The 27431-nt window shown below is 57.5% G+C and overlaps 1 protein-coding gene across 1 annotated transcript; it reads left to right on the top strand.

Annotated features, from left to right (window-relative positions):
• Positions 1–802: 802 nt before the first annotated feature.
• LOC129133573 (putative PIP5K1A and PSMD4-like protein) lies at positions 803–26733 on the top strand. The gene is made up of 25 exons (XM_077191889.1): positions 803–899; positions 2743–2777; positions 3229–3303; positions 4755–4885; positions 4967–5084; positions 6529–6681; positions 8320–8619; positions 9325–9545; positions 10525–10608; positions 10762–10810; positions 11296–11380; positions 12644–12793; positions 13613–13751; positions 14663–14707; positions 15447–15510; positions 19007–19044; positions 19978–20118; positions 21486–21600; positions 22415–22501; positions 23438–23506; positions 24034–24249; positions 24980–25088; positions 25610–25741; positions 25865–25932; positions 26412–26733. Exons 1-25 carry the CDS (start codon positions 836–838, stop codon positions 26601–26603), a joined length of 2880 nt encoding a protein of 959 aa, XP_077048004.1. The 5' UTR covers positions 803–835; the 3' UTR covers positions 26604–26733.
• Positions 26734–27431: the final 698 nt, after the last annotated feature.

Raw genomic sequence — 27431 nt, 5'->3', positions numbered from 1 at the left:
GGGGAGATGTCATGGGGCGGATGCGGGGAGTTGTGCGTGCTCTCTGACATCACGGAGCAGGTGTGTGAGCTGTGACGTCATGTGTCAGAGTGTGGGCACTCTATGATGTCATGGGATGTCAGGGGTGCGCAGGGGCTCTGTGACGTCACGGGGTTGTCAGGGCAGGGTTGTGGCTCTGTGACGTCATAGGGCAGAGGCATCGATGCAGAAGTCAGCAGTGTGACATCACAGGATGGCGATGAGTGCGTGTGCTCTGTGACGTAACCGGATAAGGACATGTGTGCTCCCATGGCGTCACTGATTTGGGGTGTGGTGCATAAGGGTGACGTCATTTAATGGTGTGCTCAATCTGCTAGTGTAACGTCACTCCGCCCCACCCTCCGCCCGTCACGTGACACCGCGGGGCCCAATCCGAGCGGGGGGAGGCGGAGCCGGTGCCGGAGCCGCGCATGCGCTGCACGGGCCCGCCCGCGTGGCCCCCGCTGCCCCCATCGCCCGCGGCCGCGTGGGGCGCGCCGGGAGGGGCGGGGCTGAGCGCTGAAAGGGCGTGGTTTAGCACAGAAAGGGGCGCGGCCACGCGCGATTGGTGGGGCTGCGCATGGAGGGGGCGGGGTGGAATCGGAAGAGGCGCGGCTTAGCCGTGAGGGGGTGGAGCCGTGCATGAAAGAGGCGGGGTTGAAACGCGGGTGGGCGTGTCTTTGCCCCCGTGAGCAATGCCAATATGCGGAGAGGGCGCGGTTTATTCCCAAAGGGGCGTGGTTGTGTGGGCGGGGGCGTGGCCGGGCGTGGCGGGCGGGGGCGGGCTGGGGGGGGGGGGCGCAGCGCGCGCTCCAAGATGGCGGCGGCGGCGGCGGGGCCCGAGTCCGGCGGCAGCAGCGGCAGCAGCGGCGGCCTCGGCGGTACCGGCCGGGAGCGGGCCCGGGAGCGGCGCCGCGGGGCTCGGGCGGGGCCCGGGGGGCGCGGCCGGGGGCGCTGGGGGCGTGAGGGGCTGAGGCGGCTCTGGGGGCGTGAGGGGAATGGGGCGATCTTGGCGGAACTGGGGGGCTATGAGGGGGATTATGGGGTTTATGAGGGGCATTTGGGGGTTATGAGGTGTATTTGGGGGGTTATGGGGTGTATTTGGGGGGGTTATGAGGGGGATCTGGGGGTTATGAGGGGTCTGGGGGCGTGAAGGGATGAGGGGGCAGCGTGAGGGTGAGGGGGCTCTGGGGGCGTGAGGGGAATGGGGGGATCTGGGGGGTTACGACGGGAATTTAGGGGCTGTGAGGGGGATTATGGGGGTTATGAGGGGGATTATGGGGGTTATGAGAAAGATTATGGGCGTTAGGGGCAATTTAGGGGGCTGTGAGGGGGATTTGGGGAGTTATGAGAGAGATTATGGGCGGTTATGAGAAAGATTATGGGGGTTAGGGGGATTTGGGCGTTATAAGGGGGATTTTGGGGGGCTACGAGAAGGATTATGGGGGGTTATGAGGGGAATTTGGGGGTTATGAGGAGGATTTTGGGGGGTTTTGAGAGGACTTGAGGGGGCTCTGAGGGGTCTCAGGGGTGCGGGTTTTTTGTGGGGTCTTTGGGGGTTTTGGATGAGTTTAGGGCTGGGAGACTCAGGGGGTTTGGGGGACTCTTTTTGGGGTGTAGAAGTTTGGGGATCATGGGGATTTTTGGGGTCTTTAGGGTTTTTTGGGGAGTGTAGAACTCTGGGGCTGAGTGGGATTTTTGGGGTTTTTATGGGGTTATTTTGGGTGTGGGGGACTCTTTTGGAGAGGGGATTTGGAGCTTCCTGAGGGAATTTTGGGGCATTCGGAGCTTCCTGGGGGAATTTTGGGGCATTCGGAGCTTCCTGGGGGAACTTTGGGGCATTCGGAGCTTCCTGGGGGTGTCTGAGGTGCCATGGGGGGAGTCCAGACCCAACTTTTCCCTGGAAAAACCAAATTCCGAGTTTCCCTTTCTCTACAGAACACCTGGGAATGGACGGGGGTGGGATCTGAGAGGCCCAGGATTCCCAAAAATAAAAAATAAAACATAAAAAAGCTGGGGAGCGGGGCGGGGAGGGAGCAGTTTGTCGGTGCCAGGGAAATCCGATTCCCGTTCCCGTCCGGTGACTCACAGGGGGTGGGAACGGCTCGCGGGGATCCCAAAACCCCAGAAAATCCCAAAAGGAGCCGGGATCGGCTCGCGGGGATCCCAAAACCCCAGAAAATCCCAAAAGGAGCCGAGATCGGGCAGCAAAGCCTCCCCAAACCCCAGAAAAATCCCAAAAAGAGCTGGGATCGGGCAGCAAAGCCTCCCAAAATCCCAAAAAGTGCCAGGTTTGGGGCTCTGAACACCGGGATTTTTCCTTTTCCTGGTTTTCCCTGGACCTGGCAGAGTTGCTGGGAGAATCCAGCCCTTCATCCCGGTTTTTCTCGGCTCCCAGTCACATTTTCACATTAAATTTTGGGCTGAAGTCTATGAAAATTCCATCTGGGAAGGATTTTTTTGCTCCTTGTTTTTGCCTGGACGGATTTAAGGCCTGATCCCCGATTTTCTGACTCTTTATCCGTGGGGTTTTTTTGGGAATTTGGGGCCAGAAGCCCCGGGAGAGCAGCGTGTGTGGGTGGGATAATTCAGGTTTTGTGTTGTGTAGGATTTTTCTCCGGTTTTGTGGGATTTTTCCCCTGTTTTCCTGGTATTTTTCTGTGGTTTTACTCTGCTCTGTGGAATTGATCCCCTCTGAGTGTGGGTTTTCCTTTCTCTTGGCAGGATCCAACACCTTCAAGAAGTCCCTGACTCCTGAGGTGAGTTCCAGGCTGGAAAAATCCCAAATTCCAGGAGCTTTTCCTGCTCCTTTTCTTCCTTTTCCTGCTCCTTTTCCAGGCCTGCCTTGACCCTGGGCAGCTCCTCCTGTGGGGATTTTGGGAATTTCTCCTTCCCAAGGGAATTCCTGCTCCAAAACCCGAATCTATCCCGGAACCACCCCCAGAATCCCTGGAAAAATCCAATTTAACAGCTCCTGGGTGAACCCTTGGCTCCCTGGGCCAGGAATCCCTGGATTGGGATTTGCAGCTTTCCCAAAATTCCTCCTCAAACGTCGCAGTTACTGTGGGAAAAGCCCAGCCCAGCTTTGTTTGCATTCCAGGAGTGAACCCCAAACTTTTCCAGGTGGTTTTGGGTTGGGAAAAAAATCCTTTAAAAATTTGAATTTTCCAATCTTTTTTTTCTCTCTTTCCATTTTTTTCTTTTTCCAAGATGCCGGGAGGATCTCAGACCATCCGGAAAGGCCACAGAGGAGTGGATTCCACAGGGGAAACCACCTACAAAAAGGTGAATTCCCCCTCTTTTCCCTTCTCCCAAGGAGTTTTGCCCTGTGGGATCACTGTGGGAATGGGAGGAGATTCCGTAGAAATGAAGGAAAAAGGGAATTTTCTGGGGCTTTTCCCCCATTTTAATTCTCATCCAATGCCTCCCCCCAGTGAATTTCTATTCCCATTGAATTCCTTTCATTCCCACTGGATCCTTGCAATTCCCGTTCCCATTGGATTTCTGTCCCCATTCCCACTGAGCTCTATTGAACTCCCATTGCCTTTCCCCCCAAATCCCTCCCATTCCCACTCCCATCCCTATGGAATTCCCAGCCCCGTTCCCAGCTGCAATTCCCGTTCCCAGCCCTGTTTCTGGGGGCTGGAACAGGAATTCCCATCCCCATTGAATCCCCAGCCCCGTTCCCAGCTGGAATTCCCATTCCCATTCCTGCTGCAATGCTTGTTTCCCACATTCCCATTCCCAGCCCCATTCCCACTGTAAGCCCCTGTTCCCCGCTGTAATTCCCATTCCTGCTGTAATTCCCATTCTCATTCCTGTTCCCATTCCTCCTGTAATTCCCATTCTCGTTCCCATTCCCCGTTCCTGCTGTAATTCCCATTCTCATTCCTGTTCCCATTCCCGCTGTAATTCCCATTCTCATTCCTGTTCCCATTCCTGCTGTAATTCCCATTCTCATTCCCGTTCCCATTCCCGCTGTGATTCCCATTCTCATTCCCTTTCCCATTCCTGCTGTGACTCCCGTTCCCATTCCCACTCTAACCCCATTTCCCCTGTTCCCCCATTCCCATTCCCACTCTAACCCCGTGTCCCGGTGTCCCCGTTCCCACTCTAACCATGTGTCCCCCATGTCCCCGTTCCCGCTCTAACCCCGTGTCCCAGTGTCCCCATTCCCACTCTAACCCGTGTCCCAGTGTCCCGGTGTCCCGGTGTCCCCGTTCCTGCTGTAACCCGTGTCCCGGTGTCCCCCTGTCCCCCATGTCCCCGTTCCTGCTCTAACCCGGTGTCCCCCATGTCCCCGTTCCCACTCTAACCCGTGTCCCGGTGTCCCCGTTCCCACTCTAACCCCGTGTCCCAGTGTCCCCGTTCCCGCTCTAACCCGTGTCCCGGTGTCCCCATTCCCACTCTAACCCATGTCCCCATGTCCCCGTTCCCACTCTAACCCGTGTCCCCCTGTCCCCATGTCCCCGTTCCCGCTCTAACCCGTGTCCCCGTGTCCCCGTTCCCACTCTAACCCATGTCCCCCTGTCCCGGTGTCCCCATTCCCACTCTAACCCGTGTCCCCGTGTCCCCATGTCCCCATTCCCGCTGTAACCTGGTGTCCCCCTGTCCCCGTGTCCCCGTTCCCACTGTAACCCGTGTCCCCATGTCCCCATTCCCACTCTAACCCGTGTCCCCGTGTCCCCATGTCCCCATTCCCGCTCTAACCCGTGTCCCGTGTCCCGGTGCCGCAGACGACGTCGTCGGCGCTGAAGGGCGCCATCCAGCTGGGCATCACGCACACCGTGGGCAGCCTGAGCACCAAGCCCGAGCGCGACGTGCTCATGCAGGATTTCTACGTGGTGGAGAGCATCTTCTTCCCCAGGTCAGCGCTCCCGGGGCTCGGGGATCCCCTGTTCCCGTGGGATCCCCCCGGCCCCGTTCCGGAACGTTCCTGTCCCCGCAGCGAGGGCAGCAACCTCACCCCCGCCCACCACTACAACGACTTCCGCTTCAAGACCTACGCGCCCGTGGCCTTCCGCTACTTCCGGGAGCTCTTCGGCATCCGCCCCGACGACTACCTGGTCAGCAGGACCCCTGGGCCCTTTGCCTTCCTGGGAAACCCCAATCCCAAACCCCCAATCCCAATGCTCTGTTACCCCAGGAAATCCCAATCCCCAATCCCTGTGCAGTTCCCGGGGAAACCCCAATCCCAAATCCCCAATCCCAATGCTCTGTTACCCCAGGAAATCCCAATCCCTGTGCTGTTCCTGGGGAAACCCCAATCCCAAACCCCCAATCCCAATGCTCTGTTACCCCAGGAAATCCCAATCCCCAATCCCCTGCTGTACCCAGAGAAACCCCAATCCCAAACCCCCAATCCCAATGCTCTGTTACCCCAGGAAATCCCAATCCCCAATCCCCTGCTGTACCCAGAGAAACCCCAATCCCAAATCCCCAGTCCCCTGTTATCCCCAGGAAATTCCAATCCCCAATCCCTGTGCTGTTCCCGGAGAAACCCCAATCCCAAACCCCCAATCCCAATCCCCTGCTATCCCCAGGAAATCCCAATCCCCAATCCCCTGCTGTACCCAGAGAAACCCCAATCCCAAATCCCCAATCTCCAGCTGTCCCCGGTAAATCCCAATCCCCTGCTGTTCCCAATCCCCTGCTATCCCCAGGAAATCCCAGTCCCTGTGCTGTTTCCATTCCCAAATCCCCACTCCCAATCCCCTGCTGTCCCCAGGAAATCCCAAATCCCCAATCCCAATCCCCACTCCCACTGCCCAGCTCTCCCAAGCAAATCTCAAATCCCCAATCCCCACTGCCACTGCCCATCTGTCCCCATTAACCCCGATCCCAATGCCCCTGTGTCCCCATTAACCCCAATCCCACTGCCCTGTGTCCCCATTAACCCCAATCCTAATCCCAATCCCTGGCTGTGTCCCCATTAACCCCGTTCCGTGTCCCCATTAACCCCAATCCCCTCTCGTGTTCCCGCAGTGCTCTCTGTGCAGCGAGCCCCTGATCGAGCTCTCCAACTCGGGCGATCCCCACTGCCCCTGTGTCCCCATTAACCCCAATCCCAATCCCCATCTGTCCCCATTAATCCCAATCCCAATCCCCGGCTGTGTCCCCATTAACCCCTCTCATGTCCCGCAGTGCTCTCTGTGCAGCGAGCCCCTGATCGAGCTCTCCAACTCGGGCGATCCCCACTGCCCTGTGTCCCCATTAACCCCAATGCCCCTGTGTCCCCATTAACCCCAATCCCAATCCCCATCTGTCCCCATTAACCCCAATCCCAATCCCCATCTGTCCCCATTAACCCCAATCCCAATCCCTGGCTGTGTCCCCATTAACCCCTCTCGTGTCCCGCAGTGCTCTCTGTGCAGCGAGCCCCTGATCGAGCTCTCCAGCTCGGGCGATCCCCACTGCCCATCTGTCCCCATTAACCCCACTCCCCTGTGTCCCCATTAACCCCAATCCCAATCCCCATCTGTCCCCATTAACCCCTCTCATGTCCCGCAGTGCTCTCTGTGCAGCGAGCCCCTGATCGAGCTCTCCAACTCTGGCGCCAGCGGCTCGCTGTTCTACGTCAGCAGCGACGACGAGTTCATCATCAAAACCGTGCAGCACAAGGAGGCCGAGTTCCTGCAGAAGCTCCTGCCCGGCTACTACATGGTGAGAATTCCTTGGGAATCCCTGGGAATCCCTGCCCGGGTACTACATGGTGAGAATTCCGGGAATTTCCTGGGAATCCCTGACCAGGTACTGCATGGTGAGAATTCCGGGAATTCCCTGGGAATTCCGGCCCATGTCAGCCCGGGAAATCCCAGCGTGGTGCTTGGATCGCTGGAGACAGCGGGGCTGGGCTCACATCCCCCGGGTTTGAGCCCCTTCCAAACCCTGAATGCCTAAAATCCATGGAAAACCCCAACCATCCATGGAAAACCCCAACCATCCATGGAAAACCCCAACCATCCATGGAAAACCCCAACAATCCATGGGAAACCCCAGCAATCCATGGAAAATCTCAGCAATCCATGGAAAACCCCAACAACCCATACAAAACCCCCAAACCAGAGGGATTGGGATGCTCCTCTCACATTTTACCTGCAATTTTGATGCCTCCCCACCCCCAAAACCTCAGAAAACTATGGAAAACCCCAGCAATCCATGGAAAACCCCAGCAATCCATGGAAAACCCCAACAACCCATGGAAAACCCCAGCAATCCATGGAAAACCCCAGCAATCCATGGAAAACCCCCGCAATCCATGGAAAACCCCAGCAATCCATGGAAAACCCCAGCAATCCGTACAAAATCCCCAACCCAGAGGGATTTGATGCTCTTCCCATGTTTCACCTGCAATTTTAACGCATCCCCACCCCAAAGCCCCCCTGTAACCCCCAAAACCCCCCTGTACCCCCCCTAAACCCCCCTGTAACCCCCGTAAAACACCCCAAACCCTCCAAACCCACCCCATAACCTCCCTGAACTACCCCATAACCCCCCTAAACCACCCCGAACCCCCCAAACCCACCCCATAACCCCCTAAACCATCCCATAACCCCCCAAACCCCCCAAACCCACCCCATAACCCCCCATAACCCCCCTAAACCACCCCGAACCCCCCTAAACCACCCCAAACCCCCCTGTAACCCCCTGTAACCCCCCTAAATCACCCCATAACCCCCCTAAATCACCCCAAATCCCCTCTGAACCACCCCAAACCCTCCAAACCCACCCCATAACCCCCCTGAATCACCCCAAACCCCCCTGAACCACCCCATAACCCCCATAATCCCTCTGAACCATCCCAAACCCACCCCAAACCCCCCTGTAACCCCCCTGAACCACCCCAAACCCACCCCATAACCCTCTAAACCACCCCGAGCCCCTCTGAACCACCCCAAACCCACCCCATAACCCCCCTAAACCACCCCAAACCCACCCCATAACCCTCCTAAACCACCCCAAACCCACCCCATAACCCCCCTGAACCACCCTAAACCCCCCTGTAACCCCCCTGAACCACCCCATAAGCCCCCAAACCCACCCCATAACCCCCCTAAACCACCCCAAACCCACCCCATAACCCTCCAAACCCACCCCAAACCACCCCATAACCCCCCTGAACCACCCCAAATCCCCCTAAACCCCCCTGTAACCCCCCTGAACCACCCCATAACCCCCCAAACCCACCCCATAACCCCCCTAAATCACCCCAAATCTCCTCTAAACCCACCCCACGCCCCCGTACCCCCGGTGCCCGTGCGGCAGCGCCCCCACGCGCGCCCCTTTGCCGCTGCTCCGCAGAACCTGAACCAGAACCCGCGCACGCTGCTGCCCAAGTTCTACGGGCTGTACTGCGTGCAGGCGGGCGGCAAGAACATCCGCATCGTGGTGATGAACAACCTGCTGCCGCGGCCCGTGCGCATGCACCGCAAGTACGACCTCAAGGGCTCCACCTACAAGCGCCGCGCCTCGCCCCGCGAGCGCGACAAGGCCTTCCCCACCTTCAAGGACCTGGACTTCCTGCAGGACCTGCCCGACGGGCTCTTCCTGGACGCCGACATGTACAGCGCGCTCTGCAAGACGCTGCAGAGGGACTGCCTGGTCAGGGATGGGGATTGGGGCTGTTCTGGGGGTTTGCACTGGGTTTGGGGGACAGGCAGGGCTGCTCTGGTCAGGGATGGGGAAATTGGGGCTGTTCTGGGGGTTTGCACCGGGTTTGGGGGACAGGCAGGGCTGCTCTGCCTGGTCAGGGACGGGGATTGGGGCTGTTTTGGGGGTTTGCACCGGGTTTGGGGGAGAGTCAGGGGTGTTCTGGTCAGGGACGGGGAAATTGGGGCTGTTTTGGGGGTTTCACTGGGTTTGGGGGAGAGTCAGGGGTGTTCCTGTGCTTCTGCCTGGTCAGGGACGGGGATTGGGGCTGTTCTGGGGGTTTGCACTGGGTTTGGGGGACAGGCAGGGCTGCTCTGGTCAGGGACGGGGAATTGGGGCTGTTTTGGGGTTTTGCACCGGGTTTGGGGGAGAGTCAGGGGTGCTCTGTGTTTCTGCCTGGTTTCTTCAGGAAATCCAGGGCTGTTCTGCATTTTTGCCTATTTTTTCGGGAAACCAGGGGTGCTCTGCATTTCTTCCTGAATTTTTTTGAGAAATTGGGGCTGTTCTGCCTTTTGTTTCCTTTTTCCGTGTTCCCGGGGGTTTCTAATGGAGTTTCCGTTTGTGTGGAGGATCCCAGCCAAGCCCGGCTTTGCCCATTGGGAGCAGCCCCTCGCCGTGGGGCAGCCCCGTTGCATTGCCCGTTCATTCCCTGTGCAGGTGCTGCAGAGTTTCAAGATCATGGATTACAGCCTGCTGGTGGCCATCCACAGCCTGGACCAGGCCCAGCGCGAGCGCACGGCCGCCGGCGCCGCCCGGGACCGCGACGGCGACCGGGACCCCCGGGGCCGGCCCGCGGCACAGAGAGCGCTGTACTCCACAGCCATGGAGTCCATCCAGGGGGAGGCGCGACGGGGAGGGACCATCGAGACTGATGATCAGTGAGAGTGATACTGGGAACCACTGGGAGTGACTGGGATTGACTGGGGTTAACTGGGAGTGACTGGGATGGACGGCACAGAGAGCGCTGTACTCCACGGCCATGGAGTCCATCCAGGGGGAGGCACGACGGGGAGGGACCATCGAGACCGATGATCAGTGAGATTGATACTGGGAATGACTGGGGTTAACTGGGAATGATACTGGGATTGACTGGGATGGACTGGGATGGACGGCACAGAGAGCGCTGTACTCCACGGCCATGGAGTCCATCCAGGGGGAGGCACGACGGGGAGGCACCATCGAGACCGATGATCAGTGAGAGTGATACTGGGAATGATAGTGGGAACCACTGGGGTTAACTGCGATGGACTGGGATTCACTGGGGTTAACTGGGGTTAACTGGGATTGACTGGGAGTGACTGGGGTTAACTGGGAGTGACTGGGAGTGACTGGGATTGACTGGGAGTGACTGGGATGGACGGCACAGCGAGCGCTGTACTCCACGGCCATGGAGTCCATCCAGGGGGAGGCACGACGGGGAGGCACCATCAAGACCGATGATCAGTGAGAGTGATACTGGGAATGATACTGGGATTGACTGGGGTTAACTGGGAACCACTGGGGTTAACTGGGAACCACTGGGATTGACTGGGATTGACTGGGATTCACTGGGGTTAACTGGGAATTACTGGGAGTTACTGCAATCCATTCCCTGAGCCCATTCCCTGACCCCATTCCTCATTCCCTGACCCCATTCTCCTTTCCCTGACCCCATTCCCCATTCCCTCACCCCATTCCCATTCCCCATTCCCATTCCCTGACCCCATTCCCCATTCCCCATTCCCATTCCCCATTCCCTGACCCCATTCCCTGCTCCCCATTCCCTGACCCCATTCCCCACTCCCTCACCCCGTTCCCCATTCCCATTCCCATTCCCTCACCCCATTCCCATTCCCTGACCCCATTCCCCTTTCCCAGGATGGGCGGGATTCCCGCCAGGAATTCCCGGGGGGAGCGGCTGCTGCTCTACATCGGCATCATCGACGTCCTGCAGTCCTACAGGTCAGTTGGTCGTTATTAATTAATTCTCCGTTAATTAACCCACGCTTCCCGAGCCTCGGGATCCCTCTGGACCAGGAGTTTCCACCGTGGGCTCCAAACCCTGGGAATTCCGTGGGAATTCCTGGGAATTTCTGCTCCGTTCCCTCCCCGCAGGTTCGTGAAGAAGCTCGAGCACTCCTGGAAGGCCCTGGTGCACGATGGGGTGAGTGGGAAATGGGAATTCCTGTGGGAAAACTGAATTTTTAATGGAAAAACGGGAATTTTTATGGAAAAAAATGGGGATTTTTATGGAAAAGCAGAATTGTTTGAAAGGAAAACTGCTTTTTTAAGGAAAAATGGCCCTTTCTTATGGAAAATCCCCAATTTCAGTGGAAAATCCCCAGCTTTTAAGGGAACTCACAAAATTTTGAGATTTTCCCTCTGAACTGCTGGAATTCATGCCCGAATTCCTGGGATTTCCACCCGAATTCCTGGGATTTATTCCCAAATTCCTGGGATTTCTGCCCAATTCCCGGGATTTCCCCCCGAATTCCTGGGATTTATTCCCAAACTCCTGGGATTTCCCCCCCAATTCCCGGGATTTATTCCCAAATTCCTGGGATTTCCCCCCGAATTCCCGGGTTTTCCCCCCCCCGCGGGAATCCATCCCGGCGTTCCGAGGCTCATTCCGGTTTTCCCGGGCTCCAGGACACGGTGTCCGTGCACCGGCCCAGCTTCTACGCCGAGCGCTTCCAGCGCTTCATGTGCCACACGGTGTTCCGCAGGGTGCCACGTGAGTGACGCCGCCGCTCCCGAGTCCCGCCTTTCCCTCAGCGATTCCCGCCCTTCCCTCAGCGATTCCCGCCCTTCCCTCAGCGATTCCCGCCCTTCCCGCTGCAATTCCCGCCCTTCCCTCTGTGATTCCCGCCTTTCCCTCAGCGATTCCCGCCCTTCCCGCCGCCACTCCCTGTGCAAATCCCGCCCTTCCCGCCACCACTCCCGCCCTTCCCTGTGCAAATCCCGCCCTTCCCGCCGCCATTCCCGCCCTTCCCTGTGCAGTTCCCGCCCTTCCCGCCGCCACTCCCGCTGCAATTCCCGCCCTTCCCTGTGCAATTCCCGCCCTTCCTGCCGTGATTCCCGCTGCAGTTCCCGCCCTTCCCGTGCCACTCCCGCTGCAATTCCTGCGATTCCCGCTGCCATTCCCGCCGCGATTCCCGCCCTTCCCTCTGCGATTCCCGCCCTTCCCTCTGCGATTCCCGCCCTTCCCGCCGCCACTCCCACCATTCCCTATGCAGTTCCCGCCCTTCCCTGTTCAATTCCCGCCATTCCCGCCGCCACTCCCGCCACTCCCGCCGCCATTCCCGCCCTTCCCTCCGCGATTCCCGCTTTTCCCTGTGCAGTTCCCGCCATTCCCGCTGCCGTTCCCGCCCTTCCCGCCGTGATTCCCGCTCATCACTCTGCGATTCCCTCTGCAATTCCTGCTGCGATTCCCGCCCTTCCCTCAGCGATTCCCGCCCTTCCCTCAGCGATTCCCGCCCTTCCCTCCGTGATTCCCGCCCTTCCCGCTGCAATTCCCGCCCTTCCCTCTGCAATTCCCACCCTGCCCTCTGCAATTCCCAATTCTCAGCCCCACTTCCCATTTCCCCCCTTTTTTCCCAGCTTTTTTTTTTTCAGCTTTTCTCCTTCTCTGTTCCCTCCAAAAAAAGCTGGAAAAGTTCCTTTTTTTTAATGGGTTTTTCCCCCTTTTCTGGGTTTTCCTGCTTTCTTATTGCTTTTTTTTCCTGTTGTTTTTAGCTCCTTTTTCCTTTCCTCGACATAAAAATTCCCTTGCCAAGTTGGAAAAGTGCTTTTCTTGGTTTTTCAGGGATTTTTTCCCCCCTTTTCCAACCTTTTCCTTCTCCTTCTCTTTCCCTGAAAACCTCCCTGAGATCTGCTTTATTTTCCCTGGGAAATGCTTTCCTCGAGGATTTCCCCCTTTCCTGCTCCTCCTGCTGTTCCCTGTCCCAGCCCCCGGGCTGTTCCCGATTTTTCCATGGAATTTCCCGTTCATTCCCAGTGAAGCCGTCGCCGTCCAAGAAGAGCCGGGGCGGCGGCGCCGTTCCCAGGAGGAGCTGCCAGGGGGCGCTCCCGGCCCCGAGCGCGGCCCCGAACGCGCCCGGGGGCGACGCCAGGGCCCCCCCGGGCCCCGAGCTGGACCCGGAGCAAGGTGGGAGCTGCGGCTCGGGCCCAAAATAATCCCTGTGTGTATCCCGAAAAAAAACCGTGTTTGTATCCCCAAAATAATCCCCGTTTGTATCCCCAAAAAACCCCTGTTTATATCCCAAAAAAAACCCTGTTTGTATCCCCAAAAAATCCCTGTTTGTATCCCAAAATCCTGTTTGTATCCTAAAACCCCTGTTCCCATTCCCAGTTCCCCAGTTCCATTCCTGACCCTGTTTCCATTGCAGTATCCCAATCCCGTTCCTGTTGCAGTTTCCCAATCCCATTCCCAGTTTCTGTTCCCGTTCCTGTTGCAGGCTCTCAATCCCAATCCCATTCCCGTTCCCAGCTCTCAATCCCGTTCCCGTATCCCAATCCCGTTCCCATTGCAGTTTCCCAATCCCATTCCCATTCCCGTATCCCAATCCCATTCCCCGTTCCTGACCCTGTTCCCATTCCCGTTGCAGGCTCCTGTTCCCATTCCCAGTTCTCCAATCCCATTCCTTGTTCCCGTTGCAGGCTCCCAGTCCTGTTCCCATTGCAGTATCCCAATCCCGTTCCTGTATCCCAATCCCATTCCCAGTTTCCCATTCTCTGTTCTCCAATCCCAATCCCCGTTCCCGTTGCAGGCTCCCGTTCCCATTCCCAGTTCTCCATTCCCGTTCCCATTCCTGTTGCAGGCTCCCAGTCCTATTCCCGTTCCCTGTTCCTGACCCCATTCCTGTTGCAGGCTCCCAGTCCTGTTCCCGTATCCCATTCCCGTATCCCATTCCCAATCCCATTCCCAGTTCTCCATATCCCATATCCCATTCCCGTTCCATTGCAGGCTCCCGTCCGGATCTGCTCCCTCGCTCGGTGCCGGGCTCAGGTGGGGCCGCGGTGGCTCCGTCCCCGTCCCCGTCCCCGTCCCCGTCCCTGTCCAGCCCCTCCCTGGGCAGCGCCGGAGCCGCCTCCCCCCCCAGCAGGTGGGGACAGCGGGAAAGGGATTGGGATTGGGGGAAAAATGGGATTGGCATGGGGAAAGATGGGATTGGGATGGGGAAAAAATGGGATTGGGATGGGGAAAAAATGGGGATTGGGATGGGGAAAAAAGGGGATTGGGATGGGGAAAAATGGGATTGGGATGGGGAAAAAATGGGGATTGGGATGGGGAAAAAATGGGGATTGGGATGGGGAAAAAATGGAGATTGGGATGGGGAAAAATGGGATTGGGATGGGGAAAAAAAGGGGATTGGGATGGGGAAAAAATGGGGATTGGGATGGGAAAAAAAGGGGATTGGGATGGGGAAAAAATGGGGATTGGGATGGGGAAAAATGGGGATTGGGATGGGGAAAAATGGGATTGGGATGGGGAAAAAAATGGGATTGGGATGGGGAAAATAAGGGGATTGGGATGGGGGAAAAAATAGGGATTGGGATCGGGGAAAGGGATTTGGGATCAGGGAAATGGGGATTGGGATGGGGAGAAAATGGGGATTGGGATGGGGGAAAAAGGGGATTGGGATTGGGAAAAAATGGGGTTTGGGATGGGGAAAAAATGGGATTGGGATCATTCCCGAGGGGTTTGGGATCCAGAAAAGGGGTTTGGGATCAGGAAAAGGGGGATTGGGATGGGGAAAGGGGTTTGGGATGGGGAAAAGGGGTTTGGGACCATTCCCAAGGGGTTTGGGATCATTCCCAAGGGGTTTGGGATCATTCCCAAGGGCTTGGGATCACTGCCGAGGGTTTGGGATCATTCCCGAGGGTTTGGGATCATTCCCGAGGGTTTGGGACCATTCCCAAGGGTCCGGGACCGTTCCTGGTGTTTCGGGGCCGTTTCCCGGGCACGCCCCATGGGATGTGGGCAGTTCCCGTTTGTGACCCCAAATCCCCGCAGGTCCGTGGGGGTCGAGGTGCACCCGGGCCCCGCCACAGCCCCCAGGTGAGCCCTGCCGGGGTTCCCCGGGGTTCCCTGGGGTTTTCCGGGATTCCCTGGGGTTCCCTGGGGTTTTCCGGGATTCCCTGGGGTTCCCTGGGGTTTTCCGGGATTCCCTGGGGTTCCCTGGGGTTTTCCGGGATTCCCTGGGGTTCCCTGGGGTTTTCCGGGGTTCCCTGGGGTTTTCCAGGGTTTTCCGGGGTGGGGAGCTCCGGCCTCGCTGCTTTCCCAAACTTCCCCGGGGTTTTTGGGAAATCCCAAATCCGGGGGGTTCCTGCTTCTCCTGCCCCCGGGGCTGGAATTCCTGGGGCATTCCCAGGGCTGGAATTCCCGGGGGATTCCCAGGGCTGGAATTCCCGGGGGGTTCCCAGGGATGGAATTCCCGGGGGATTCCCAGGGCTGGAATTCCCGGGGGTTTCCCAGGGGACGCTCTCTCCATCCCCAAATCCCATGGGATTCCCGGGAGGAATTACCCTGGAATGTTCTCTCTCCATCCGTGGGATTTTCATCTGGGTCTCTTCATCCACGAATCCCATGGGATTCCCGGGTGGAATTTTCACCTTCTCCTGGATTTTTCCAGGGATTTCCAGGTGGTTTTCCCAGGATTTCCCAGGAATTCCGTGGGAGCAGCAGGGGGTTGGGATGGAGGGCTGGCATTCCTTGGATTTCCCCCCAGAATTCCCCAAATTTCCCCACAATTCCCCAAATTTCCCCAAATTTCCCGTTTTTCCCGCTGTTCTTCCAGCGGATCCCCCGGGCCCTCCCTGCCCCTGGAGCTGGAGGAGCTGCCCGAGACCGAGATCAGCTTTGTGAGTGTTTTCCATGAAAAAAAACCGGGAATTCCCAGGGGCCGGGGGGGGGGATGGACCCTGGGATTTCCTGGGAATGCGGCGGGGTCGGAGCTGCCCTCGTTCCCGGGGCTTGGGGCAGCCCAAAATCCCTGGAACGGCCCCAAAAGGAGGAAAATCCCTCGTTCCAGAGGGTCTGGAATATCCCAAAATCCCTGGAACGGCCCCAAAAGGAGGAAAACCCCTCAATCCCGAGGGTCTGGAATATCCCAGAGCATTCCCATTTTTCCCACCTTTAATCCCAACAGGATCTGGGGGGAAATTCCTGCCCAAAATTCCGGGAATTTTGTTTAAAAATGAGGAAAATTCCCGGGTGTCTGCAATATCCCAGATCCCCCAAAATCCCTGGAATTGCCCCAAAAGGAGGAAAACCCCTCAATCCCGAGGGTCTTGAATATCCCAGATCCCCCAAAATCCCTGGAATGGCCCCAAAAGGAGGAAAACCCCTCAATCCCGAGGGTCTGGAATATCCCAGATCCCTCCCAGAGCATTCCCAGCTTTTCCCTCCTTGCCCGGGGTTGGGAATTTTCGGGATGAGCCCCGGACACTCCCTGGGGAATGTTCCCACTTCTCCCGGTTTTTCCTCATTCCCGGTTTTTGTTTTCTCTTCCCAGTGAATGGGCACCGGTGGAATCCCAGCAAAGCCTCGGAATTCCGGAATTCCTGCATTTCCCAGCGCTCCCGGGGCTGGGAGCGGCCCTGGAAAATCGGGAACGGCCCTGGGAAAATTGGGAACAGCCCTGGAAAAATCAGGAACAGCCCTGGAAAAATCGGGAACGGCCCTGGAAAATCGGGAATGTCGGGATCCCCCCGGAATTCCCTGGGAACGCCGATCACGCCAGGGATGGAAACCCCGGGAGCAGGGACCTGAGATTCCCGGGAATTCCCGGATTTTGGGATGGCAAAAGGGGAGGAGAGAATTCCTGGAAAATTCCCAGCCGGAATCGGAGCTGCGCCGATTTTCTTTGGGGGGAATTTTTTTGGGGGAATTTTGGGTTTTTTATCCTGATTTTTTTTTTGGAGTTTCAATAGGATCCCAGCCCGGTTTTCAGTCCTGGGGGAGTTCTTGGGATTGGTAATTATTAATTATTAATTGTTAATTATTAATTATTAATTTTTATTCAGGAATCGGGGTTTGCTCCGGGTTTTCCATGGGAAATCCCCTGGAAAAGAGGCGAAAAAAGGAGGAGAAATCGTGGAAAAGCTCCTGGCTCCCCTTTTCCCAGCAGGAATTTTGGGAAGCTTTTCCCACAGTCTGGGAAGAGCTTTTGGGATTATTTTTTGGGGAATTTTTGGGATTGTTTTGGGGATTTTTTTAGGATTTTTTGGGATTTTTGGAATCTGAGCCCATCCCGGGATTTCCCCCCCCCCCGGGATTTTTTAAGGATTTCCCTCCAAAATCCCGGCTCAAATCCCACTTTGCCCATCCCCAAATCCCATTTTTTAACACCGATCCCACAGAATTCCCGGAGCAGATTTTGGGATGGGCTGGAACGAGCCAGGCCCAGAGCGGGGAATTTCCCCCCCCCGGATCCGAAATTCCCGGAATTCCCAAAGCCCGGAGCAGCCCCCGGGGCCGGAGCCGAGTTTTGCTCCATCCCTGATTTTTTTTTTAACGGAAAAATTCCCTTTTTTCCCAGACCCCCCCTTGGAAAGATCCCGTTTTTTATACAGAGCCCGGAATTCCGAGCTTTTTGTGCCGGAAAACGCCCGGAGCGAGGGGCAGGGAGGGAATTCCGGGATTCCCCCCCCGCTCCCCCTTTCCCACGTTTTTTAAGGAAAAGCTGAAATTTCCCCGCCCCGAATCCCGGATTTCCCTGGCCCAGCGCAGGGAATGCGGGGACAATTCCATGGATTCCCCTTTTCCTTGGAATGTTTGTCTATATTAGACAAGGCCCCTCCCAGCCCCTTTTTATTCCCATTTTTTATCGCATCAGGAGGGGAAATTTCCCCAATTTTTCCCCAATTTTTCCCCAATTTTCCCTTTTTTTTCCTCCAATTTTTTTCCCTATTTTGTTCCCAATTTTTTTCCCCAATTTTCCCTTTTTTTTTTCTCCAATTTTTTCCCCAATTTTGTTCCCAATTTTTTCCCCAATTTTTCCCAATTTTTTCCCCTTTCTTCCCATTTTTCCCCAACTTTTTTCCCAATTTTTTTCCCAGCTCCCCCCCCCCCCGCTCCCAGAATGGAATATTTATGAATATTTAAATATTTTTGGGATAATTCCCCTTTTTCCTGGGAATTCTCCCCCTCCAGAGGCTGGGGGGGAGGGCTGGGGTTGGAATTTTTGGGATTGGGGTTTTTGGGGTTTTTTTGTTGGTTTTTTTGGGGATTTTCCTGTTCCAAAGGGGGAAATTTGGGAATCGTGGGGGGGAATTTTCCAGGAGAAAACGAGGATTTGGCTCTTCCCGGGAATGGAGCCCTCCTGGAATCTGGGGCAGAATTCCTGGAATTCTCCTGGACTTGGAATGGAAACTCCCCTGGATTGGAGGGGAATCCGTGGAATTTTCATGGACTGGGAACGGACATTTCCTGGCCTGGGGAGGTGGAATCCGTGGAATTCTCCTGGACTGGGACGGAATTCATGGAATTTTCCTGGACTGGGGAATGGATTTTGTGGAATTTCCCTGGATTTGAGACAGAATCTGCGGAATTCTCCTGGATTTGGGACAGACTTTTCCTGGATTTGGGACAGAATTCATGGAAATTCCCTGGATTTGGGACAGACTTTTCCTGGATTTGGGACGGAGTTCATGGAAATTCCCTGGATTTGGGGACGGACGTTTCCTGGGTTTGGGGATGGAATCCGTGGAATTCCCCTGGAATTTTCTGGGGTTCCCCCCCCCCCCCCCGGAATTTCCCTGGATTCGGGAATTGGATTTCGTGGAATTTTCCCGGAATTTCCCCCGGTCTTCGGGGATGGAATTTTCCTGGATTTGGGAATAGAATTCCTGGAATTGCCGTGTCCAGCCTGGAATCGTTTGTCACCCTCGGGTCCCCAGGTGGGGCCGGCTCTGCCCTGGGGACACTGGGGGGACATTGGGGACACTGGGGGGACACCGGGGACACTCCTGGGGTGGCCTTGGCTGGGGTGGCCGTGGGGACACAGCCCTGGGGCCATGGGGACACAGCCCTGAGGGTGGCACAGGGGGACAGGAGACACCCCCGGGCTGTTCTTGGAGCTCCTCGCAGACCCCGCGGGTGGTGGCGCTGGGAGGGGACCCTTTGGGGACAATTCGGGACCTTTGGGGACAGTCCCGGCCCTTTGGGGACAGTTCGGGACCTTTGGGGACAGCGGTGTCCTCCCGGCCATCATGGCGTCCCTTCCAGGACTACAATTCCCAGCATGCTTCGCGCGGCGCCCCGCCTAGGAGGGCCGCGCTGATTGGCCGCGGTGTGTGGACCAATCAGCGCACGCGTTGTTGGGCGCTGTGGGGAGCGGGCCGGCGCTGAGGGGAGGAAGGAGCCAAGATGGTTCTGGAGAGCACCATGGTGTGGTGAGAGCCCCGGGAGCGCCGGGCAACAGCCCGGGAAGGCCCCGGGAACCCCCGGGCAACCCCCGGCACCCGCGCGGGCACCCCCGGCCCGCCCGGCCGCTTTCCCTGAGTCATGGCCGGGGGCGGAGCGGGCCGGGCCTGAGGGGAGACAGGGCTGAGGGGACAGGGGGGACAGGGAGGGACATGAGGGGACAGACAGGGACCGACATGGACAAGGGGGGACAGGAGGGCACAGGGAGTGACGGGGAAATAGGACCCGAGGGGACAGGAAGGGTCTGAGGCAGAGATTTTGTGGGACGAGCCTCAAGTGTTCCCAAAAAACGCCGGATCTGGGGGGAATAAATGTCAGCACTTCCCCAAAAGTCCCAGATTTGGGAGGAGGAACATCAGCCATTCCCAAAACAAAAAAAACAAAAAAGAGATTTTGGGGAATGAACCTCAGCTCTCCCCAAAAAAATCAGAGTTTTGTGATAAACCTCTGCATTCCCATAAAAATCTCATCTTAGGCTGGAATAAACTTCATTTTTCCCCAAAAAAAACCCAACCACCCCAACAGAGGGAATTTCCTGGGATTCCCCTGAGCCATTCCCGGTTATTTTTGGGGGGATTTCAGCGCGGACAACAGCAAGCACATGCAGAATAAATCTCAATTTTCCCCTAAAAAAACCGATTTTAAGCAGCTAAACCCCATTATCCCCCCAAAAGACCCAACCACCCCAAGGAATGGAATTCCTGAGCCATTCCTGTTTTGTTTTTGGGAATTCCAGCGTGGACAGCAGCGAGTACACCAGAATAAACCTCATTTTTCCCCTAAAAAATTCCAATTTTAGGCAGCTAAACCCCATTTTTTCCCCAAAACACCCCAACCACCCCGGCAGAGGGAATTTCCCGGGATGCCCCGAGGCATTCCCGGGTTTTTTTTGGGAATTGCAGCGTGGACAACAGCGAGTACATGCGGAACGGGGACTTCCTGCCGACGCGGCTGCAGGCGCAGCAGGACGCCGTGAACATCGTGTGCCACTCCAAGACCCGCAGCAACCCCGAGAACAACGTGGGGCTCATCACCCTGGCCAAGTGAGGCATTCCCGGCATTCCCGGGATCCGGGAGCGACTGGGAATGAGCCTGGAATGGGAGGGAACTGGGGAGGGACTGGGGGATGATTTGGGGGCTGTAGGAACTTCGGAAATTCTTGGAATGGCTCGATCCCAGTTGGATGGGAGGGATCTGGGGGATTTGGGGATTGGAACTTCAGGAATTCTTGGAATGGCTCATTCCCAGTTGGAATGGGAGGGATCTGGGGGATTTTGGGCTCATTGCAGGTGGGAACTTTGGGAATTCTTGGAGTGGCTCATTCCCAGCTGGAATGGGAGGGATCTGGGGGATTTTGGGGATTGGAACTTCAGGAATTCTTGGAGTGGCTCATTCCCAGTTGGAATGGGAGGGATCTGGGGGATTTTGGGCTCATTGCAGGTGGGAATTTTGGGAATTCTTGGAATGGCTCATTCCCTCTCGGAATGGGAGGGATCTGGGGGATTTTGGGCTTATAGCAGGTGGGAATTTTGGGAATTCTTGGAGTGGCTCATTCCCAGTTGGAATGGGAGGGATCTGGGGGATTTTGGGCTCATTGCAGGTGGGAACTTCGGGAATTCTTGGAGTGGCTCATTCCCAGTTGGATGGGAGGGATTTTGGAGGCAGGGAAAGTTGGGAGGTCAGGGAGAAGGGGCTGGGAATTGTTGGGAACCAGCTGGGAATGGCTCGATCCCAGTTGGAATGGGAGGGATCTGGGGATTCAGGAATTCTTGGAATGGCTCGATCCCAGTGGGAATGGGAGGGATCTGGGGATTCAGGAATTCTTGGAATGGCTCGTTCCCAGTTGGAATGGGAGGGATCTGGGGATTCAGGAATTCTTGGAATGGCTCGTTCCCAGTTGGAATGGGAGGGATCTGGGGATTCAGGAATTCTTGGAATGGCTCGATCCCAGCTGGAATGGGAGGGATCTGGGGATTTTTGGGAGGCAGGGAGTTCATGGAGGAGGGGCTGGGAACTGTTGGGAATGGCTGGGAGCTGCTTGTTCCCGCTTGGACTGGGACAGGTCTGGAATGGGAGGGATTTTGGAGGCAGGGAAAGTTGGGAATTCAGGGACAGGGAGCTGGGAATTGTTGGGAACCAGCTGGGAATGGCTCGATCCCAGCTGAGTCGGGCTGGTCTGCAGTGGGAGGGATTTGAGGATTTTGGAGGTGGGAACTTCGGGAGTTCTTGGAATGGGAGGGACTTGGGGCTCTTTGGAGCTGGGGAAGTCTGGGAATTGGGGGATTCCCTCCCAGATTCCCCAGGAATTCCCGGGAGTTTCTCCCGAGGCTGGGCAGCGCTGCGGGCGCCGGTCCCAGCCTGGATGCCGGGAATTCCCTCGGTGCTGAGGGAGCCCCGTTCCCGTCCGCAGTAACTGCGAGGTGCTGACCACGCTGACCCCGGACACCGGGCGCATCCTGTCCAAGCTGCACACGGTGCAGCCCAAGGGCAAAATCACCTTCGGCACCGGCATCCGCGTGGCGCACGTGAGGCCCTGCCCGGCTCCCGGGGATTCCGGACACTCACGGGGTCTGAGGGGGTCACACATGGGCTCCTCCCAGGGCCACAGAGGGGGAAACTCGGGGTTTCCTTGGGTGTTTGTGGTGAAAATGGTGGTTGAGGCTCTAAAGCGTAAACCCATGGGAGTTTCACAGAAATCCATGGGAAATCCACCATAAATCCATGGGAATTTCAGAGAAATCCACCATAAATCCACAGAAATTTCATAGAAATCCACCATAAATCCACAGAAATTTCATAGAAATCCACCATAAATCCACAGAAATTTCATAGAAATCTATCATAAATCCGTGGGAATTTCACAGAAATCCACTATAAATCCATGGGAATTTCACAGAAATACACAGAAATTTCATAGAAATCTACCATAAATCCATGGAAATTTCAGAGAAATCCACCATAAACCCATGGGAATTTCACAGAACCACCCCTAAATGCCAAGATTTTCAGCCCAGCCCTGCAGTGTCCCCCTGGAGGGAGCCCCATCCCTGGGGCAGATCCCGGGATCTGGGCTGGGGGATCCCCGTTTTCCCGGGATCTGGGCTGGGGGATCCCCGTTTTCTCGGGATCTGGGTTGGGGTATCCCTGTTTTCCCGGGAATGGGTTGGGGTATCCCCGTTTTCCCGGGATCTGGCCTGGGGTATCCCCGTTTTCCCGGGATCTGGGCTGGGGTATCCCCGTTTTCCCGGGATCTGGGCAGGGGGATCCCCATTTTCCCAGGAATGGGTTGGGGATCCCCGTTTTCCCGGGAACGACCCCGGATCCGTGGTTTTGGTGCAGCTGGCGCTGAAGCACCGGCAGGGCAAGAACCACAAGATGAGAATCATCGCCTTCGTGGGCAGCCCCGTGCACGACAGCGACAAGGACGTGAGCAGCAAGGGCAGGAGGGACGGGGCTGGGATCACAACAACGGGAACGGGGCTGGGATCACAACGGGATAACAATGGGATTGGGGCTGGGATAACAACGGGATAACAACAGGATAACAACAGGAACGGGGCTGGGATCACAACGGGATAACAATGGGATAACAGCGGGAACAGTCACGGGATCGGGGCTGGGATAACAACGGGATTGGGGCTGGGATCACAACAGGATAACAATGGGATAACAGCAGGAACAGCCACGGGATTGGGGCTGGGATCACAACAGGAATAGTCCTGGGATCGCTGCGGGATCAGGGCTGGGATCGCAGGGTAGCAACAGGATTGGCTCCCAGAAAATCCAGGGCTCAAAAAACCCAGGACTGGGGAGGGTCTCAAGTGTGGATCCCTGGGGTGGATCCCTGGGATGGATCCCTGAGCTGATCCCTGAGCCGATCCCTGGGGTGGATCCCTGGGGTGGATCCCTGAGCCGATCCCTGGGGTGGATCCCTGAGCCGATCCCTGAGCTGATCCCTGAGCCGATCCCTGCCATGGATCCCTGAGCTGATCCCTGGGGTGGATCCCTGAGCCAATCCCTGAGCTGATCCCTGGCATGGATCCCTGTGCTGGATCCTTGGGATGGATCCCTGAGCCGATCCCTGGGGTGGATCCCTGGGGTGGATCCCTGAGCCGATCCCTGAGCTGATCCCTGGGGTGGATCCCTGGGGTGGATCCCTGAGCCGATCCCTGAGCCGATCCCTGAGCTGATCCCTGAGCCGATCCCTGAGCTGATCCCTGGCATGGATCCCTGGACTGGATCCCTGGCATGGATCCCTGAGCCGATCCCTGGGCAGCTGATTCAGGACCGTGTCTGCAGTGTCGCTGGGCTGGGGGCGCTGGGCCGGTCCCAGGTCCCGCTGATCCCAGGGCGTTCCCACAGCTGGTGAAGTTGGCCAAGCGCCTGAAGAAGGAGAAGGTCAACGTGGACATCATCAACTTCGGGGAGGAGGTGGGAGCCCGGGCATGGCCGCATTCCGGGGAACTCAGGGCCGGGAAACGCCGGCGCGTTGGTGGTTTGGGGAGCGAGGCCTCGAGGGTTTTCCTTGGATCCCAAACCCTCCCCGTCCCCGGTTCCTGCCGGACCCCGCTGACAGCCGGGTTTGCCATTGCCAGAGCCCCCTCCCAGCACCACAACCCCACAGAACCCCAGGTTCCTCCCCCAGAGCCCCAGTCCCCCACTCCCAGCCCCTCAGCGTTCCCAAATCCCCCATTCCCAGAGCCCCAGTCCCCACTCCCAGCCCCTCAGCGTTCCCAAATCCCCCATTCCCAGCCCCTCAGCATTCCCAAATCCCCCATTCCCAGAGCCCCAGTTCCCCATTCCCAGCCCCTCAGCGTCCCCAATCCCATTCCCAGAGCCCCAGTCCCCACTCCCACCCCTCACCATTCCCAATCCCCCATTCCCAGAGCCCCAATCCCCCATTCCCAGAGCCCCATTCCCCATTCCCACCCCTCACCATTCCCAATCCCCCATCCCAGGAGGCCAACACGGAGAAGCTGACCGCCTTCATCACAGCGCTCAATGGCAAGGACGGCAGCGGCTCCCACCTGGTGACGGTGCCCCCGGGGCCCAGCCTGGCCGACGCCCTCATCAGCTCCCCCATCCTGGCGGGCGAGGGCGGCGCCATGCTGGGCCTGGGCGCCTCCGACTTCGAGTTCGGGGTGGATCCCAGTGCTGACCCCGAGCTGGCTCTGGTAGGGACCCCAAAAACCCCAAAACTCCATGGGATTGGGCATTGGCAGCGTCAGAATCCCATAAAACCCCAAATGTCCCAACTCCCCCATCCTGCTGGGCCTGGGCGCCTCCGACTTCGAGTTCGGGGTGGATCCCAGTGCCGACCCCGAGCTGGCTCTGGTAGGGACCCCAAAAACCCCAAATGTCCCAGCTCCCCCATCCTGCTGGGCCTGGGCGCCTCCGACTTCGAGTTCGGGGTGGATCCCAGCGCCGACCCCGAGCTGGCTCTGGTAGGGACCCCAGAATTCCCAGGGATTGGGCAATTCCCAATGTCAGATTTCCAATAAAACCCTGAATCTCCCCAGCACCGAACCCCAGGGCTCCCAGCCCCCTCCTGCCCCCCATCCCCGGCTTTTCCCAAATCCGGGGTTTTGGGGCTCTGCAGGCGCTCCGGGTGTCCCATTTCCCAGATCCCAGTCCATGTTTTGGGGTGCATCCCCAGCCCTGCTTTGGGGTGTTTTGGGGTGCATCCCCAGCCCTGTTTTGGGGTGTTTTGGGGTGCATCCCCAGCCCTGCTTTGGGGTGTTTTGGGGTGCATCCCCAGCCCTGTTTTGGGGTGTTTTGTCCCAGATCCCCAGCCCTGCTTTGGGGTGTTTTGGGGGTGCATCCCCAGCCCTGTTTTGGGGTGTTTTGTCCCCGATCCCCAGCCCTGCTTTGGGGTGTTTGTCCCATGTCCCTGTGCCTCTGCAGGCTCTCCGTGTGTCCATGGAGGAGCAGCGGCAGCGGCAGGAGGAGGAGGCGCGCAGGGCGGCCGCAGCCTCGGCTGCCGAGGCCGGGATTGGAGCCACCGGGGGAGATGGTGAGGGGCGTTGGGGGGGCTGGGAATGGGATGGATGGGATTTATGGGATGGGATTGATGGGATTGGGAATGGGATTGATGGGATTGGGAGCGGGATTGATGGGGTTGGGAACGGGATTGATGGGATTTATGGGATGGGATTGGGAACGGGATTGATGGGGTTGGGAATGGGATTGATGGGATTGATGGGGTTGGGAACGGGATTGATGGGATTGATGGGGTTGGGAACGGGATTGATGGGATTTATGGGATGGGATTGGGAATGGGATTAATGGGATGGGGTTTGTGGGATGGGAATGGGATTGGGAACAGAATTTATGGGATGGGAATGAGGAGGACTAAAAGGCAGAATGGGTTCAGACTGAGCATTGGGGATTAACCCTTCCCTGGGCGGGTGGGGACGCCCATTCCTGGGACACCCCCTGGATTCCCGGGATGCTCCCTGGATTCCCGGGATGCTCCCTGGATTCCTGCCCCCCCTGTGCACTCTGGGACACCCCCGTGTGCCCTGGGTGTGCCAGAGTCGGACGAGGCCCTGCTCAAGATGACCATCGGGCAGCCGGACTTCGGCCGCGCGGGGCTGCCGGACCTGAGCTCCATGAGCGAGGAGGAGCAGATCGCCTACGCCATGCAGATGTCCCTGCAGGGCGCCGGTGCGTGGGGAAACCCTGGGAAAAACCCGGGAAAAACCTCGGGAAAAACCCGGGAAAACCCCGGGAATACCCCGGGAATACCCAGGGGCTGCCCATGGACCATCTCGGGTTTGGCTTTCGCAGAGTTTGCCCAGGCTGAGGCGGCCGAGGTGGACAGCGGGGCGGCCATGGACACCTCCGAGCCCGCCAAGGTGGGCAGCGCCTGGAATTCCCAGCTCATCCCAAAAATCCCATCCCATCAATCCCAAAAATCCCATCCCATCCCATCCATCCCACCCCACCCACAGGACAGGCGTGGGGTCGCCCTCAGGGTTCTTCCACCCCAAACCATTCCAGGACTCCCTGTCCTGCTTTCTGTGGGATTTCAGGGATGAAACCCTGGATCCTGCCCCAGTTATTCCATGGATTCCCCGCTGCACACTCCAGTAATCTCAGTCCCTCCAGACCCATCTGGGTCGGGATGATCCTAAATCCCCCAGGCTGATCCTGAATTCCCTGGGTTTTCTTGTGGGTCTGGATGATCCCAGATCCCCCAGGCTGATCCCAGATCCCCCAGGATGATCCCAAATCCCCCAGGCTGATCCCAAATCCCTCAGGATGATCCCCAATCCCCCGGGCCAATCCCCAATCCCACCCCTTTCCCATTGTCATTCCCATTTGTCCCCCGCAGGAGGAGGACGACTACGACGTGATGCAGGACCCCGAGTTCCTGCAGAGCGTCCTGGAGAACCTGCCCGGGGTGGACCCCAACAACGAGGCCATCCGCAACGCCATGGGGTCGCTGGCATCGCAGGCGCACCGGGAGCAGCACCGGGAGCAGGGCCGGGAGAGCCGGGACAGGAAGGACGAGGAGAAGAAATGAGCCCGGGATGGCGCGGCTGGGAGTCGGTGAATTGCTGAAATAAAAGGAATTAAAGCAGTTCCTCGGGAATGGCGGGAAGTTCTTGGCGGTTGTGAGAATAATAAAGGGAATGGAAATGGTTTCTTGGGAATGGCGGCAATGATTTCTGGGGAATTGTGGGAATTTTTTTGGGAATTCTGGGAAGGATAAAAGGAATTTCTTGGGAATTCTGGGGGAGAATGAAAGGAATTCCCTGTGCTGGGGTTTCTGGGGGCAGAACTCCCTGCAATTCTCAGGAATTCGGGATTGGGAATTCGCGCAGCGGCTCCCGGCATCCCCCGCGCGGTGTTTACCGTGAGGCTGAGGGACGGGGCCGGACTGTTGATTGGCAGTAGGATCAACCAATCAGGGAGCGGGAGGAGCGGATGTTGTCATTCTGGCGGCAAATAATATTGGGAGGAGGGCAAGGATAAATATGACTGACAGCTCTGCGGACCAATGAGCAGCGACAATTGGCTTCGCGGGATTTTGGGCACTCCAGCCAATGGGAGAGCGAGGAAGCAGAGGAGGACTTGAGTGACAGCGCTCTCCACCAATGGCATCGCGCAACATGCGGACGTGGGCGGGACATTCCCTCAGACGCCTCTGTGAGTGACAGCGCTGGCAGCGAATGGGAGGAGGGGGTTGAGGTTATTCCGGGCCCGGCCTGGGCGGGTTCTGGTGCTGAGGGACGAAACCCGCGCCCAATAGGAGCCCCCGGCCGGTAGCCGCCGCCATGGACGCTCCCCGAGGCCAATGGCGGCCGGAACCCGCGCTTGATAAACAGCGCGCTTTGACCAATGAAAGCGA

This window comes from Agelaius phoeniceus, chromosome 31 (assembly GCF_051311805.1).
Source record: "Agelaius phoeniceus isolate bAgePho1 chromosome 31, bAgePho1.hap1, whole genome shotgun sequence".
Classification (NCBI taxonomy): Eukaryota; Metazoa; Chordata; class Aves; order Passeriformes; family Icteridae; genus Agelaius; species Agelaius phoeniceus.
This window is presented reverse-complemented; position numbering and strand designations above follow the sequence as displayed.